The sequence below is a fragment of the Macrobrachium nipponense genome, chromosome 6 (assembly GCF_015104395.2).
Source record: "Macrobrachium nipponense isolate FS-2020 chromosome 6, ASM1510439v2, whole genome shotgun sequence".
NCBI lineage: Eukaryota > Metazoa > Arthropoda > Malacostraca > Decapoda > Palaemonidae > Macrobrachium > Macrobrachium nipponense.
Window position 1 is genome coordinate 76,043,737 of NC_061108.1, and position 18,890 is coordinate 76,062,626.

At 46.0% G+C, this 18,890-nt stretch overlaps 1 protein-coding gene across 1 annotated transcript in view; it reads right to left on the bottom strand.

Moving 5' to 3' along the window:
• LOC135216180 (uncharacterized) overlaps nt 1-18,890 on the bottom strand; it is a 535,405-nt gene that overhangs the window by 29,092 nt on the left and 487,423 nt on the right. The window contains exon 13 of the mRNA XM_064251313.1: nt 18,784-18,840. Coding sequence (XP_064107383.1) covers nt 18,784-18,840 — 57 coding nt within the window. The remainder of the gene's footprint in view (nt 1-18,783; nt 18,841-18,890) is intronic.

Sequence of the window (18,890 nt, forward strand, 5' to 3'; positions counted from 1 at the left end):
GACTGAGACAGATTTAGAAGAGGAGACTACTGGCAAGGCGTCAACTAAAAATGATGCTTTCCAAGAGACCACTAACTATATCCTTAACTTCTGTTACTGTCCAGACTCCAGACTATTAAGGGATTTTGACGTAAGGAAAAATCTATTTCTGGGCGATTGGTTCGTGTCGCCCAGCAAAATATCCCTTTAATCCATTATTTCTAAGGTAAATGAACTAACAAATACCAGAGAATAAATAAAATAAAGAAAAGGTCAGTATAACTGACTCGCTCACCCTCCAAGAGGGCGTCGGTATGAACACTAGGGCGAGTGAGACCACTACCACGAACCTCTTACCAATAGAAATCTACGACAAAACCCCCACAAGAGGGGAGCCGACCCACAGAATGGGCAGCAACTACTACTACTCCACCCCACGCTACCGACTGCTGCGCCTCTGGTGGCCATCCTGAAGTTAGCAGACAATCTTGAGCGCAGGGATGGGTAGGTTGGGATTTCGCTGGGCGACACGAACCAATCGCCCAGAAATAGATTTTTCCTTACGTCAAAATCCCTTTTCTGGGCTCAGTTCGTGTCGCTGCGCGAAATCGTACCAAAGAATTAGCACAAGATTGTAAATGAAAATAAATAAGGTCTCAATAAAACTTAAAATAAAATAAAGTATTATAATTGCAAGAAAATATATATATACACAATTGTTTATACAATTCAGAAAAATAATAATTAAAATTAGCTTAAAGTTAACATATATGTACAGGGCTTACATGGAAAATATATGTTGAACTTAACATGTGTGTATACTTATTACATACAATAGTAAATAAAGCAATTATAATAATAAAATGATTCTGAACAAACTTAGAATACAATATTGTAAATAAATTTATATGTTATATAGTAAATAAATGTATAGATCTTAATAGACAAAACCCGTAACCATTGTAAATGGAGATGTGTCACCCTAGCATAAAAATAAGGGGACCACATCATAGAGATCATTATATACAAACAATTGTGGGTGACCCTAGCAAAAAAATAAGGGACACCCACTGTACCATCACAAGAGCAGCTAAGACTCAAGGTAGAAGTAGATGAACATGGTAGGTATAGACAAACTGTTGACTGAGATAGGTAGAAAGGAGATCTGGATCTTCAACTTAAGATTAAGCAGAGTCGGGGGAAACTATGTTACCTGCCGCAACTGCTGAAAATTTCAGAGATTCCAAGGACTTTAAGTAATGACGCTTAAATACTGTCGGCGATTTCCATCCAGTATACTTTTTCAAATCATCAAAATTCATGTGTTGGAAATAGTTAATTGAGGTGGCAACTGCCCTGACATCATGAGCTTTAGGGAAGGAATCAGGGTTGGCTTGCTTAATAAAGTACAGGATCTGTTGCCTGATACCTTTAATTGATAAAGTACCACCTTTTTCTCTCCTAAAGAGAGGACCCGAAGAGGATGAGGATGTCCTGGACAGAAAGGCTCGTAAGGTCGATACTGGACAAAGAGAAACATCTTGCGGAAGGGGTATAACCTTCCACGGTTCCCTCCTCAACAAAGGATCCTCATTCTTTGCTAAAAAGCTACGTTCCTGGGAAAGTAGAACTTCCCCTGAGGGAAGAAATTCTATATGATTCGGATCTCTGGATAACGCCGACAGTTCTGAAATTCTAGCTCCTGAAGCCAAGCTTAATAAAAATAGAGTTTTTCTTAAGAGCATTATAAATGAACATGTCTTATTGTCTGTTTCTGAAGCCAGCTTTAGAACATCATTCAAGAACCACGACACTGACATAGACCTTACTGAAGGTCTAAGTCTAGCACAAGCCTTGGGAATAGACGAGAAGTAAGAATCTGTCAAGTCTATGTTGAAACCGAGTTGAAAAATCTTCTTCAAGGCTGACTTGTTTGTCGTAATAGTGCTAGCTGCTAAGCCTTTTTCGAATAAAGATCTGAAAAAGGATATAGCTGAATTGATTATCATGATTCTAATGTCTGATTCTCTCAGGAAGATTGCCAACTTTTTGACGGCAGCATCATACTGTCTCAAAGTTGAATCTCTTTTATCAGATTCCAAGAAAAGAATATTTCGGGGATCGATATCTGCATCTCTTTTAGCCGCAAACTTCATGAAGTCCATAAAGTTAGGGTTTTGAGAATTCCTGAGGAAGCGAAGACAGTCTTCGTTTGTACTGACTGGGAGAGCCTGGGATTGGGAATCCGAAGAGGACGAAGACCCAGTTCCAGAATCAGAGGGTACCAATTGCTCTTCGGCCAGTCTGGGGCTACTAGAGCTACTTGACCCTTGAACGTCCTGAGTTTGTTCAGTACCTTCAGGAGAAGATTCACTGGAGGAAAGACATAAATCTTCTCCCAGTTGTTCCAATCTATGGACAGGGTGTCCGTGGCATAGGCCAGAGGGTCCAGGTTGGGGGCCACATAACATGGAAGTTTGTGGTTCGCTTGAGATGCGAATAGATCTACTTGCAGACCTGGAACCCTCCGGAGAATCCATTGGAACGAACTGTTGTCCAGTGACCATTCCGACTCCAGAGGAACTGAGCGGGATAGAGCATCTGCTATGACGTTTCTCACTCCAGCTATATGGGTGGAGGAGAGGTGCCAACTGAACTTGTCCGCTAGGGAGAAGATGGCTACCATGACATGATTCAGATGTCTTGACTTGGAGCCTCCCCTGTTTACGCAATGGACTACCACTGCGCTGTCCAGAACTAGCTTTATGTGGGAGTTCTTTGGCGGACGTAACCTCTTCAGAGTCAAGAACACTGCCATCGCTTCTAATACGTTTTATGTGAAGCTGGCGGAACTGGGGTGACCAGGTTCCTTGAACCTTCTTGAACTGAGAATATCCTCCCAGCCGCTTAATGAAGCGTCCGTTGTGGATGGTAATCCCCGGAGGAGGAAACTGAAGGGGTACTGATATGGACAGGTTCTTCAATTTTGCCCAAGGGCGCAGACTATTCCGTAGAATCTGTGGGATTGATGATAACTTGTCCCTGGATCTGACATTTGCTCGTGAGCGCCAGATTCTGGTTAGGTCTTTCAGTTTGGCTTTCATCAAGATGTTTGTCACTGAGGCAAATTGGAGGGAACCCAGGATTCTTTCCTGGCTTCTCCTTGAAGCATATTTGTGCTTTAGAAATTGCTTTACTGACTTCGCTTTTCCTTTCTCTTGGCTGATGGAATCGACAGAGTATGGGAGGATAGATTCCATTGAATGCCCAGCCACTGAAAGTTGGACTCCGGAGTGAGTCTTGACTTTGTTCTGTTTATCTTGAACCCCAGATACTCTAGGAACTGGATTACTTTCAGTGTGGCTTTGTGACATTCCTCGACTGTTGGAGCCCAAATCAACCAATCGTCGAGATACGCTACTACCATTATCCCCTGAGACCTCAGTTGTTGGACGACTACTTCCGCCAACTTCGTGAACACCCTGGGTGCCACGTTCAGACCGAAGGGAACTACCTTGAAGGAGAATGCTTAATCTCCTATCTTGAAGCCCAGATAAGGGCGAAAGTGTCTTGCAATAGGGATATGATAGTATGCGTCTGTACGATCGATAGAGGTGGTGACGGCCCCACGGGGAAGTAAGGTCCGCACCTGCGAGATAGTCAGCATTTTGAACTTGTCGCAGCGAATGGCCAAGTTTAAGCGGGACAAGTCTAAGATTACCCTTCTTTTTTGTGAGCCTTTCTTTGGCACGCTGAATAAGCGACCTTGAAACTTTAATCTGTTGACTCTCGCTATTGCTCCTTTCTGAAGGAGGTCCTCCGCATACTCCGTCATTTCTTTTGATGGAAGTTGAAGGAATGGTCTGAATGGAGGAGGATCCGCAATCCAACTCCAACCCAGGCCTTTTGACACAATGCTCTGTGCCCAATTGCTGAATGCTCACCGATGCCGGAAGAGAAACAGCCTCCCTCCTACCTTCGAGCTCTCACTGTTGCTGGGTTGAGTGACCTCCGCGGCCTCCACGGAAGTGTTTTCCCCTGTTGAGAGACCTTCCTGATCCTCTCTGACGAAAGGATCCCCTAGCTCTTCCTCCCCTGCCAAACCGGTCATAGTGCTGAAAGGCCTGGCCCTCGAACACTTGGTTAAAGGCTGGGGAGACAGCGTAGGAGGTGGAAGGCTGAGGCTGGGGGGAAATCACATAAATAGGTTGTGACTGAACCTTAGAAGTAGAGGGTTGGGCTGATTGTACCATAGGTACAGCCGAAACAGCCTGGGTAAAAGCGTTGCTGCTTCTTTTGGTAAGGCTGGTAACGCTTAAGTTTCTTCTGAGACTTACCTTTTGCAGCTTGGTCTTGGCGTCTCTTAGCTGTGAGACCCCAACGATCTTTAAGGCTCTGGTTGAGCCTTGTTGCTTCAGCTTGGACCTCCTTGACCATCGACTCAGGAAAGAGGTCTGCCCCCCAGATGTTGGAGGAAAGCAACTTATTCGGCTCATGACGAATAGTTGCTTCCTGGAGGACATGCTTCCGGCAGTTAGTCCTGGCTGTAGCAAACTCAAACATGTCAGACTGGACGGTATGCGTCTGGGACTTAGTCAGGAGCTTGAAGAGCGGCTCTGAAGCATAAGAAATAGCCGCTACTTCCGTCATTGCCATGGTATTCATGGACCTGGCGAGCCTAGACTTGGCCTCAAATTCAGCTTGAATGAGGCTGTCAGGAAGCTTAGGCAGCTTCTCGCCGAACTGATACATAGCACAGTCTGGTTTGAGCTTGCCAGCCGAAAAGGTGTTAGGCAATTCTTCCCACAATTCTCCAAGTGAAGGGAGCAAAGGAGATGTGGAGTCTGCTTCCCTTAATTGAAGTAACGATTCCCCCTTCTGGGCAGCTGGAATGGTGACCGTTGCTATCTTGGTAAGAAAGGGAAGAGGAGTTCCCTCCTCCATCGTAAAAATGGTGAAGGGACTCTTAAAGGCTTGTATTCTCGTGTTAGAACAATCCATCTCCTCTAAACACCTGAGCCTGGTCACGTGAGTAAAGGACTGTCTCCTTCGGTACCTTATCTTCTCTAGTCATGGCTGCGTCAGTAAGTCTGGCGTAGCCAATGAACGGCGGTTGGAGGCCCTCCGGATAGAACTCGAAGTCCTCAATCCTTCGAGTACCACATTCCGGAATAGAGATAAGGCCGTCCTGGAAAGGGGCGTATGATGCCACTCTCCAGGGGTTGTTCATAGAGAACGGAGGCAGAGAGTCATGAGGTGGAAGCTGAAGCAGTCCAGCACTGAAAGCTGGAGGAGTAGCTAGAGGGGCCTGATTAAGTCCGGCGATTATATTGTCCTGAGACGTAATCCTATCAGACAACCGGGAGAACATCTGCTCCATGCTGCTCCTCAGAGAGCCGACCAAGTCTCCCATGTGTTGCAACAATCCAGCATTGGGATCCAAAGCCGGAGCTGCTGCGGAGGTAGAGGGATAACTTGGAACAGGTACCAAGGGGAGAGGAGAGACTGCCGGCTCAGCCGGAGTACGGGGCCTCTCCTTGGAAGACCTGTTCTTCGAGGACTTCGAGCTTGAAGCAGAAGCTCTAGACTTCTCTGCTCCGGAGTTTGCAGCCGGAGACTTACGAGATGTTGACGCCGACGAAGTCTTTTTGGACGACGACGACGTCTTTTTGAGGGTTTTCTGTACCCTCTGGCCCTTAATCTTAGGTTTCACCGAAGCGTCGGGTGAAGCATAAAGGAGCTCAGCTCCTGTAAAGCCTTGGAAGGAAGCTGGAGAATTAGCAGGAGAAGAAGGTCCAGTGGCGCCCAAGGGAAGCCCTTGGGCGTCCAACGTACCTACCTCGACCAACAGGTTGTCAACACCTACCATCGGTTCTACATTTAAATCCAGTGTCGCGACTTCCGATGAGATATCGTGGCCTGGTTCCTTTATCGAAGTGGCGATCTGCTGTTGGATCGCCGCCATAGTCGGGGCTGCTTCTGCCGGGTCGACGTAACCAGTCGACTTGCCGCCAGGGAACAGCAGGACAGCCATCCTCTTCTCCAGGATGTAGGGCTGTCCCTTGGCGGCGTTCTTCCTGAATCCGCCGACCCAAGCCCTCAGGGTTGCCAGAGCGGTCTCTCTAACGGCAGCAGCCTGGAAGAGAGGGCGTTCATTAGTTTTAAGTTTAAACTTAAAATTAAAACTTAACTAAGACTAGGCTTAACCTAAAAGTTATCGGGGATGTAATACCCAATATAAAGAGAGCTTAACCTTAAAATAAAAGATTAAAATTAAACTTAAGATCTAAAACATTTATTGGAATCTATGTACTGAGTTGGAAATACTTACCCCGTCTAAGAACTGACTCACGAGATCGTAACAGATAGTGCAGGTTTCGTGGAACCAGACCTGCAGATTCCCATGCAGAGTCGCGCACGGAGCGTGGGACCTGCAGACTTCGTGTCCACAGGGGTCCTGGAGCATGGCGTTGCATCCCGGATGCTCACAGTTGGTGGTCTGTAAGTGAAAAGATACATGAGTACCATAAAAGACATCACTTACAGGCTAATAGAACTCCGATGCATGCCGGAGAGCGAAAAAATTTTGGGCATAACCCCTCCCTTACCGCCTGAATAGGCTATAACCCCGGAATGATCCGGTGTGACAACGTAGGTAAGGGAGGAACCCGGCTTAAGCTAGCTTAAATTAAACTTATGATAGCTTAAAATAAACTTAAAATACACTTAAGCATAAATAGCACTAAATTCCGGAATAGTTCCGGTTCGCGGAGGTGTTCGTCTCCCGGTATACCGACGAGACGGGATGGTTAGTTAAAAGACCAACTGTACGCCTGAGGTCCGCCCGTAAGCGGGGAACCAGCTCCCTTCCTCGTGATTGACGGAGCTCCGGTAAGATAAAAAAGCACCGACAATCCGGGAAGGAGCGAGCGGGCGAAACAGACTCGAGCAAACAACGGGGCAACGGAGTAACAAAGGAGGGGGAAGGCCAATCCCCCTACCCAGTCACAACAAAGCACCGTGAAGCAGAGAGAACGGTCAAGTCCAGTCCTGGGTCTGTCCAGCCTCCCCTACTCCCTCCGCGTAGGGAGAGAGGGAGACAGGCCCGGGTGGAGCGAGCGAGGACGGACCTCCCTCCCCCCGGCTCTATGGGAGAGCGGGAGGAGGGCAGGGTGACTGGACGGGCGCCTGGCTGCTTCGCGATCACATGGTGACCACGAAGCGGTAACTCGATAAAACACACAAAAAACATAGCCTAGGTTAATGCAACCAAACTAATCAGCGAGATGCTATCGTAGATGCAACAAAACTGATGAGAGGAAGCAATAAAACTGATGGGGACCATGATATACAGAACCTAGGCTACGCTAACGTGCCAGACGCCGTAGGCTAACCTAAAATACACAAAATCACTAAAAATTAAATTAAAATGAAAGTAGGAAAATAAAACAGTAGGAGAAAAAATCCAGGAGTGTACGACTAACCCGAGAGAAAGTCTACCACTCAAAGCTAGCCGGGGCCGATACTAAGAGCTGTGGCTAGGGTCTGGATAGAAAGTAAATGCCTACGCAAGGTAAAAGAAGACATGCATGCATGACATAAACCAAGTAGGCTGGACCCCTAACATAATATAGATAACTAGTAATAGAGCGTAAAGTAAAAGGGAAGGTTCTAGGTATGGAAGACCAAGAACGAACCCGCCACGAGGCAGAACAATGCCGCCATGCTTCCGGCCGCGAGCCAGTATTTATACCTAAAAAACGGCAAATACTGACTCAAAGCTGGAAAAAACTAAGTAGGAACCTAACGGAATACTTGACTTAGCTGATGCAATGGCTGAACGCTCCATAACTAGATAAAATCCTCACAAAGGGGCACGAAAAACACAGAGACAAAAAAGTACGTCTGGTAAGGCACGTGCTAACAGAAAGGATGTCCACCAGAGGCGCAGCAGTCGGTAGCGTGGGGTGGAGTAGTAGTAGTTGCTGCCCATTCTGTGGGTCGGCTCCCCTCTTGTGGGGGTTTTGTCGTAGGAGATTTCTATTGGTAAGAGGTTCGTGGTAGTGGTCTCACTCGCCCTAGTGTTCATACCGACGCCCTATTGGAGGGTGAGCGAGTCAGTTATACTGACCTTTTCTTTATTTTATTTATTCTCTGGTATTTGTTAGTTCATTTACCTTAGAAATAATGGATTAAAGGGATATTTCGCGCAGCGACACGAACTGAGCCCAGAAAAGCATGCATACTTGTAACGCTATTCTACATTATCCTACTAAGACAAGAGGACTTAACGTGACTGTATAAGACCAACAAATACTCACTACTAAACCCTCATGCCAGCTTCAGCAGTCATCCTAGGTATTTCGGTAGCTACACATGTATCGTACATGTATCGTAAGTATTCTACTATAGTATTAGTATGTCACCCTTAACTATAACTATTCTCTGGCATTATTTGTGCGTAGTATCTCGCATCAACTACTTGCTAGGCTAAGAACCCAACCATTTAGGCTAGGCTAAGTCAGAAAGGCCAGCAGTTCTTTATCCTTCCTTGCCTTGAAGCCTTCTTGGTCTAGACTCAAGTACCTAACCAGAGAGTGGGTCTAAATCCCAATAATGAGACAAGCCAATATTCTCGTAGGAACGATTAAAATGTAAATAAACAATGAAATGAGAATTCTTCCTACCTGAGAAGATTGGAAGTCTTGGGCACAAAGACTTCCAATTCCCACAATGATTGCCAGATGGCCCAATTGAATGAATCCACTGATCTTCCTCTGGAGGACATCCATCTTGCTGTGGACCAAAGGCATTGCACAGTTCTTCTGAATTACCGTTGGGTAGGTTATCATCTCTTACACCAGAAGAACTATGCCCTCAAATGGTGGAATAAGATCCTGAATTCACCTTTGACAAGAAAGAAACTGGAACATAGACGTGCAATGAACCACAAACATGGACGTGCGATGAATCACATATATGGACGTGGGAGGGTGAATCACGTACATGGTCGTGTGATGTAGAATGATCCATGAGTGACCATCAGGGAGAAGAAGACCACTTTTGCCTAGAAGAGTCTGGACTTCTTACTCTGGAAGGGGCACGACGAAAGTAGGACCTCTATCACATACGTGGATGTTTGACGAATCGCATACACAGTCATGATATGTCGAATGATCCATGTGAGAACGTCAGGGAGATCATTCTTTGCTTAGAAGTCACGACCCCTGACTCTGGAAGGCAAACGATGAAAGTAGGACCTCCAAGTGCACAAACACGCAACAAATCATGTACAGGGCCATGTTCACCTTCCACCCCTACACCGGAGCCTTCTCATTGTGCAACAAACTCAAAACAGGCTGAGGAGACAAAGAACCAGGCTGATTCAAGTCTTTTTAGATTTAGTAGATCTTCAATACCATTTCAAATCAGACAACTGGGTGAACTGGAGGATGAAAATATAAAAACGCTGAAGATCCTACAAGTTAAACATCCTGCTATCCCTCCTTGGTTTATTCCAGCAATAGATGTATGCACTAAAGAGATTAAGAAGAAAGGTCGTCTAAGATTTTGGAGCATGATGAGAGGCATATAAATGGCAGGAAAATCTATATTGATGGGTCAAAATCAAAAGATGAAGTGGGCTGTGCAGTGGTGTGTGAGGGGGAATCGTAATAAAAAACCTACCAGACTCCTCATCCATATTCACTGCTGAAGCAACAGCCATAGTTGATGCTTTAAATCATCCATCTGATAAGAAATTTAAATACATAGCAATATATAGTGACTCAAAAGTGTTTTAGAAGCCCTAAAGAAGTTTAACCCGACTCATCTCTTAATTCAAAAGGCCCAGGAATGGCTTTTTTACCCAGGAATGGCTCTTTTACCTTTTTTTGCCACAAATCATTTAAGTTTTGTTGGGTTCCTGGGCACACTGGTATAGAAGGGAATGAACTGGCTGATAATGAAGCAAAGGATGCTGCAAGATGTGATTTCTTAACTAATAAGGTGCCCCATTTGGATATGCATCTAGTTATTAGAAGATACATCAGTAAGAAATGGCAGCAGAGATGGACTTCCCCTGTTTTATCCACAAATAGGAAGTACACAAATACAGTGGAACCTCAACATACGAAAGTCCCAGCTTACGAAAAATTCAAGTTACGAAAGATTTTTTTGCCTCTGCATACAAAAATAATTCAGGTTACGTAAGGGTGTTACTGTAAAGCCCCGAGATTCACCCGGACTACCGAAAACAATTTTAAAACTCTCGCGCCTCTAACTTTGTAGACTCGCCACCATCCTCCCGCTCTCCCATTGGTTCCTGATGCTAGGCACTGCCGTAAGATCCTGCTATCCTATTGGTCAGCATCTATCCCATCATGCTCTACGTAAAGGCATCGTTCGGCCACTTCGTCACACCAGCGTTATCATACGCACACAGAATTCGTTCATTCACATATACGATTTGGTTTGTTAACGTAAATTCATGTTAGTTATTTCGCTTTGTACTTTATCGTGTTGTGTGAGAACTTAATTAGTAACTTAATTACTTATAGTCATGAGTCCCAAGAAAGTTGCTGAAGTTCACGGAAAGAAGAGGATGCTTTCTATGGAGACAAAGATGGAGATAATCAAGAAGTATGAGGCTGGAATGCGGTTGAGTGTGATTGCGACAATAGGCACCATCCTTAAGAAGAAGGAAGCCATCAAAGCAGCTACACCTTCTAAGGGCGTGACTATTTTGTCCAACAAGAGGAGCTATGTGCATGATGAGATGGAGAGGCTGCTTCTTGTATGGATAAAAGACAAAGAAATCGCTGGCGAGACAATAAACGAGGCGGCAATCTGCCACAAGGCCAGCACTATTTTCGGCAATTTGATTGCCCAGGCCGAAGACGACGGAGGAGAAGGGACATTGACGCCAATCCCAGACTTCAAGGCTTCTCGTGGGTGGTTTGAAAAATTCCGGAAATGGACTGGCATCCATTCGGTGGTGCGGCATGGGGAGGCTCCCAGCTCAGACACGAAAGCGGCCGAAGCCTTTATTAAGACCGACGAGATGTCGATCAAGGAAGGCTACAGTTCTCAGCAAGTCTTCAACTGTGACGAGACTGGCCTTTTTTGAAAAAAATAACTCGTCGGACATACATCACGGAGGAAGAGAAGAAGCTACCCAGGCATAAGCCTATGAAAGACAGGCTTACGCTCCCACTTTGTTCCAACGCCAGTGGGGATTGTAAAGTCAAGCCCCTACTTGTCTATCATTCGGAGACTCCTCGAGCCTTCAAGGCCCACAAAGTGCTAACGGAGAAGCTTCCAGTGATGTGGAGGGCTAATGCGAAAGCCTGGGTAACGAGACTTTCGTTCACCGAGTGGGTAAATCTGTGTTTTGGCCCGACAGTGAAGAAATTCTTGGAAGAGAAGCGCCTCCCTCTGAAATGTCTGCTGTTGTTGGACAATGCCCCTGCTCACCCTCCTGGCCTCGAGGAAGATATCCTAGCAGAGTATTCTTTCATCAAGGTTCTTTATCTTCTGCCTAACACCACCCCTCTCCTCCAGCCCATGGACCAGCAAGTGATACCGAACTTCAAGAAGCTGTATACGAAACATCTTTTCAAGAGATGTTTCGACATCACCAATACCACAAATCTCACCTTGTGTAAATTTTGGAGGGAGCATTTCGATATCGTGATCTGCATCCGACTCATCAATCAAGCTTGACAGGAGGTTTCGAGGCGAACCTTGAATTCTTCGTGGAGGAAACTCTGGCCTGCCTACGTATCCGCCCGAGACTTCAAGAGATTCGACGTGGGCGAAGCTGATGCAGATTCAGAAACAGTGGATGATCCTGAAACTGTTTCACAACCAGATCTTGACGAGATCGTTGTTGTCGGCAAGTCCATGGGGCTGGTCGTTGACGAGGACAACATCAATGACCTTCTCGAGGAGCACCAAGAGGAGCTTACGACGGATGACCTGAAGGAGTTGGAGGAGGACCCTATGACAACGGGAGAAATTAAGGATGCTCTAGCTGCTTTTCATAAAGTGCAATCATTTGTAGAAAAGAGACACCCCGAAAAGGTTTACACAGGTCGTATGCTTGCGCAGTTCGATGACATTTGCCTGAGTCGCTTCAGGAATATTGTCAAAAGCAGGCAGAAGCAATCTTCCTTGGATAGTTATTTTTTAAAGAGGCCTTTAGTAGGAATAAGCAAACAGGAAGATCCAAGTGATACGAAAAAACAGAAAGTTGAAAGTGGTGAAGAAATTGAAATTTTGTAAAAAAAAAAAAAAAAAAAAAAAAAACAAGTAAAAAAAAAAAAAAGTAAAAATCAAAAAAGAAAAAAAAAAAATTTAATTTTAAGTTTTTTTAAAATTAAGTGTTAATTTTTTCTGCCATTTGTTAATGTGTTTTGTAAAGTTTAGTGTTAATGTTTTCTGCCATTTTTTAATGTGTTTCGTAAAGTTAAGTGTTCGTGTTTTCTGCCATTTGTCCTCCTCTGTTGCCACTTTTGGAGATCGCCTCACTCGAAAGGTAAGGTTCCACATTTTACTACATACGTATGTACGTACATGTACTATGTACACTAATACACTTTATTTACAGGTATGTAGTACATAGTAGTATATGTAGTTTAAGTTATGTATTGAATGGTCCAAATTGTTGTATTTCATTTTTTATTGGTCAATTTAGCTTTATCATAAAATTTACTGGGGTGTTTTTGTAGGGCTTTGAACGAATTAGGCAATTTACATGTAAAATGTGGTTTAAGATACGAAAAAATTAGGTTACGAAGGCCGCTTCAGAACGTATTAATTTTGTATCCTGAGGCACTACTGTATTGGGAAAAGTATTGATTTTTGGAGTCCGGGTTTTAATCACATCAGAAGATTTGAGATTATCCTAACACAGCTTAGGTCAGCCATACCTGTTTCACCCATATTTACATTTTGGAGAGAGCCAGGGCCCCAGTTATGCTCACTGTGATGGTCAGCTATCTGTTGAGCACATGCTGGTGTACTATCCTAGATTTAATCGCCTTAAGGTAAAGTACTTAATAGCTGGGAAGACTATTTTAGAAATTTTAAATGATGGTGTTGAGGTAGATAACTTTATGGGTTATCTGAAAGAATCTGGTTATTTTAATGAGATATGATTTCAGTATGTTTAGTAAAGATTTTAATAATTTTTATTTTACAAATATATATTTTTAAATATAAAATTTTGATAATTATTTTTTATCGGTTTTATCTATCATCATTCTTTATTTTTTATGTTCATATTTGAACACTTGTATCATTCACTTATTCCTATTTTATCAAACTAATTTATATCTTTCATTTTCATTGTGCTGAATTATCCTGATGGGTTCCAACACTTGGTCCTCCAGACCTAAATTTCATAATCAATCAATCAAAAAGAGCTGCACATAGGATACAAATACACATACTGTGCATAGATACGTTATCCAAAGTGGAGAAGGGGACATGCCCAATCTGCAGTTCCTGTCTTAGAAGTTTTAACAGTAAAGTATTTATTAACTGACTGCCCAGTTTTTACCCAAGCAAGGGGAGCTACCTTACTATACCGCAGGACCATGAGTAAGGTACTTGATAATAATTGTGATATCAGTAAACTAATGTTTTTTTTTTTTCAAAGAAAATTAACTTTAATTCAGAATTTAACTTATCAAATTTTACAGATTTGTTTATTTAAATATATTAATGTTAGAGTATAACCGCTGAATGGCCTCAGTTGCCCCAGTATTTGGCATGTATACCTAAAATCCACAAACCAACCAACCTTATGCCCATACAAGTACTTGTATCCATCATTGGCCCTATTTTTACTATTTTTCTCTCACTGTCACAACTTACTATGTAGAAGTTGACATGTCTTGTGAATGATGGATGATGAAGATGAACTCATAAGGTTCTGAAGCCACTTTTGAGTCCTATCCTCATGTTTTCGTGACATTTTTGTCAACTTTACACCTTTCTCAGAATTGTGAATTTGTATACTGTTAACCCTAATGATGACTTTGGACACAATTACAAATAATTTTTAGCAATAGGCATGGGTGTGATATAATACGGGTATGGGTATCGCTATGGGTATAAGTATGGATATGGTTATTGCTATGGGTATGGTATGGGCACAAAATGGATATGGGTATTGGAATTGGTATGGGTATGGTACAGATATGGGTATGGTGCAGATGTTGAAATGGTACAGATATGGGTATGGGTATGGTGCGGATATGTGAACTAGCAAATGCAAGTGATAGTGAGCATCTGTTAGTTCTATATTAAGTAAGTACTACAATTATTGTGCCATAAGATGAGATCAGAATTACAATCACAACATGAATAGTAACTTCACAGATATAGTATCAAAGATTATAAGATATAGTTTAACCCAACTCTGGCTCAGACAGTATTTTATAAAGGCAGAGACTTAAAGGGATAAGTTTTTTATAAACTGCATATATTTTCATGTTACTTTTGTTCTCCTCCTTACCACTCCGTCAAACTGCCACCCTCCTCCCGGCAGAACGTTGCATCCTGGCTTCAACGTGAGGATATCCAGTTTGGCTCCACAGGATCACCACAGAGGACACCAAGTTGGACCTGGTCGCCTCAGCTCTCCCGAAGGACGTATTCAACCGTCTCACCCCATGGATGTCCACCCTATCCAGAGAGATCCCCTACAACAACCTCAAGATGCAGCTGATCCGGATCCTCTCCCTCCCGGTTTCCGAGTCACCCAAATTTTCGACTTGGTGGTCAACCCCATGACCACCGAGGACCCGAGGTTAGCCTGGCACAAGCTACAGGCCCTTGTATTGCTGCCGGAGAGAGATTCCCAGGGGCGCAGGAAGGAAGTAAGCATCCTGAGGCATCTCTTCCCCTGCCAACTCGCCCCTCAAGTACGCGGCCAGATGGAGGACACCGACAACATGGAGATGGAGAGCCTGGTGGAACAAGCGCACAAGCTCCACAACGCCACCCGCGCCGTGAAACTCACCTCCCCGCTGTCGGCCAACAGCCTGCAGCAAGAAGATCTCGAGGAGGTGGAGATCGACACAGCCCTCCAGAACGTCAGCTGATGTATCTTTCACCAGAGATACGGAAAAAAAGCAAGGAAGTGCGTGTGCCCCTGCTCCTTCATGCCTCCAAAAAACGAAGAAGGTGGTGCCCAAAACCACCCTTCTTGGCGGCAGCAGTAGCCAGGTCCCACCCCAGAGGGTTCTACGTCAAAGACACGATCTCCGGCCAACTGATGCTGGTCGACACTGGGGCCATGCAATCGGTATTCCCGCCCTCGTAGCTGCCAATGGGACCCCCATTCACTCCTATGTCACCAAGACTCAAACCATCGCATTCCTGGGTCAGACCTACACATGGCCCTTCGTCATCATGGATGTCAGTGCCCCCGTCCTCAGAGCAGACTTCCTGCTCCACCACGGCGGGCTCAAAGTGGACGTAGCCCGCCAACGCCTCCTGGACATGGAAACCTGCCTCTCTCGCTCACTCACCAAGGGGCCCAGGGCTCCTGCCATCTGCTCCATCCTCCCCCACAAGTATGGCTCCCTCCTACAGGAGTTCCCAGACGTCTTCTGACCCAAGCTCCACTAGGCAGCAGGGGCTGCGTCCAAGCACGTGTGTACCACCACCTTGAAACTAACGGCCCCCAACCCGTCGCCTCCCAACAAAGCTCCTCCAGGAACCCAAGAATGTGTTCGCTGAGATGCAGCAGATGGGTATCTGCAAGAAGGCTGCGAGCCCCTGGGCATTCCCCCTCCACATGGTGAGGAAGGCAGACGGCACATGGAGGCGCTGCGGGGACTACCTTCGCCTCAGCCTTGTCACCACGCCCGACAGCTACCCCTGCCGAACATGGAGGACCTCACTGGTTTCCTCCCCATGGCGAAGATATTTTCAAAGGTGGACCTCCTAAAGTCTTGCTTCCAAGTCCCCGTCCATCCCAATGACATCCTGAAGACAGCAATCATCATGCCCTTCAGGTCCTTCATCTTTGCCTTCTCTACCTTCAGCCTGTGGAATGCTGGAGCTACCTTCCAGTGCCTAATGGACAGCATCTTCAGTAATTTACCCTTCTGCATCTGCTAACGTAAACGACATTTTCATATTTTCCAGATCGCCGGAGGAACACCTGAACCACGTCCGGGCAGTCCTCAAGCCCTTGCAGGAGAACGAGCTTGTCGTCCGGTTCGATAAGTGTACCTTCAGTGCAGAGAAGGTGGATTTCCTGGGCCACGAAATCACTCCAGCAGGAGTGTGCCCCGTGGCATCAAAGGTAGCTGCAGTGGAGAAGTTCCCGACACCGATGACATTCAAGGCCCTACAGGAGTTCATCGGGGTGGTGAACTACTACAGGAGGTTCATCCCTGACGTTACCCTCACCATGTACCCTTTGACCAAGGTCCTGAAGGGCAAGTCAAAGAGGCTGGTATGGGAGGCGGCCCAGCAGCGCGCCTTCAATCGCACCAAGGCGACCCTCACCAGAACTGCAACCTTGGCCCACCAGGATCCCGACGCACCCCCGATTCTCACAACCGATGCCAGCAACATCGCCTGTGGTGCCGTCCTGGAACAGCTAACCAACGGAGTCCCTACACCGCTGGCCTTCTTCAGCAGGAAATTGAAACCTGCTACAGCACCTTCAACCGTGAGCTTCTCGCTGTCTATCAAGCTGTCTGCCACTTGAAGTACCTCATGGAAGGCATCCCGTTTACAAATAAGGACAGACCAACAGCCTCTGGTCCACGACTTTGTCAATGTGGGAGACACTTGGTCCGCAAGACATAGCAACACCTCGCAGCCATATCCGAGTTCAGGTACTCCATCGAGTGTATCCCCGGCAGGAGGAACCCTGTAACCAACACCTTCTCAAGAATTGAAATAAATTCCTTGCACCTCGGCATGGACTATGAGGACCTAGCACAGGAGCAAACCTCCAATCCCGAAGTACCAGACTACCGCACTGCCATCACCTCCCTCCAGTGGGAAGACATCCCCCTTTGGTCCTCCCAAAACAACGCTCCTCTGCGACACCAGCACTGGCTGCCTGCGGCCCTTGGTCTCAGCCTCCTGGTGGAAGCTGGTATTCAACATGATACACGGCCTCTCACATCCGTCGCCCTGCACGATAACCAGGCTCCGCACGGAGAAGTTCGTGTGACCCGGCATCAAGAAGGACTCCCGGGAATGGGCCAAGAACTGTATCGCATGCCAGAGCAGCAAGACAGGAAGGCACACCGAACCAGGAGTAGGCACCTTCCACCAACCCAAGCGGAGATTCAGGCACATACATGTAGACGTCGTCGGCCCGCTTCCCCCCTCCGACGATTCCAGATACCTCCTGACGGTGGTCGACCGGTCCACCAGGTGGCCAGAGGCCACCCCAATGTTGGAAGTCACTGCTGATGCCTGCACCGAAGCCCTCCTCTCCAGCTGGATCAACCGTTTTGGAGTGCCAGACGATGTCATGAGGAACTGCCTTCACCTCTGAACTCTGGACCGCCCTGGTACACCTGATGGCAACGAAGCACCAACCACCACGGCCTACAACCCCGCAGCAAGCGGCATGGTGGAAAGGAGTCACTGCTCCCCCAAGGCCTCCCTGATGGCACGTTGCACAGGCCCCGACTGGAAGGCACAACTACCCTAGGTCCTTCTCGGCCTTTGCATTGCCCCAAGAGCTATCGGCAACCCCATCATCTGCGGAGAAGGTATACGGGGAACCTTGATGGTGCCAGGAGAATTCTTCCCAGTCAACAGCCACGAGAAGGACGTCCCCTTGTCCAGACTCTGTGCAGCAACCCGGAAATTCATTCCCTGCTGTGAAACCTTCTTTGACACAATGAAGCAGTTCTGACCGAAAGCCTTGGATTCCTGCGTACACGTCTTCATCAGGAATGACGCCACCCGCCTGCCCGTAACGAGACCTTATCAAGGACTGTATTGAGTCGTCCGCTGAGCGAAGAAGGCGTTCCTCATCGCAATCAACGGCCGTGAGGACTGGGTCTCCATCAACCAGCTAAAACCTGCCTGGATTCCTGATGAAGTACCTCGCAGGCCTTCCCCTTAGAAAGACGTTCCGTCGGGACCCGCCAGCGCTCCCAGACGTCGCTGAGGCCACCCAAAGACACCAGTCGAACCCCCCGGGTCTACTACCAGGGTCGCCATCCTGCTGTCCGACTCGTCTGAAGACGAGGAGCCGGAGGACATGGGAGTACATGCCCCAACAGATGGAATCACGAACCCGTGGACTCCTCCACCCTCCAGTAAGATACTGATGACCAATCATCCAATGATTTTTACCAAAATCATTGTCTTGGGGGAGGAGTATTTGTAAGGATGATATTTCCATCAAAATGTCTGTCCTCCCAATGTATATAACTCTTTTTTACATATACCAAAATGTAGAGCAGTTTACGGCTTTTCCGCCAATATATGTATCATAAATTTACACATCCTGTACGCTTAATTATATGAGTATTTGTAGGTGCGAGAAAGCACAATCACAGCGGGGTCCGCTCCCTTTTTTCATATGTAAGCGTGATGGACATTACAATTCCGTCCACACTGCCCCCTTATGTATGTCCATTTCTGACCAATAAATCTGTCCAGTCATCACACTGTCCTATATCACTTAACTGACTCATATTTTATTTATGCTTTATCAGAAAGGTTGTACTATAATGAAACTATAGTATGTATACTTGTTATAATTCTCTATTAAAAATTGCCTTGAAATTGATTCAAATCACTTACCTCTGACTCTCTTTCTGGATAAGACTTCAAAAGTTTCTGAATTGTTGTTTGATAAAGCTGTAAAATAAGATAAGATATAAGAAAATACTTATATAAAATTAATTTTA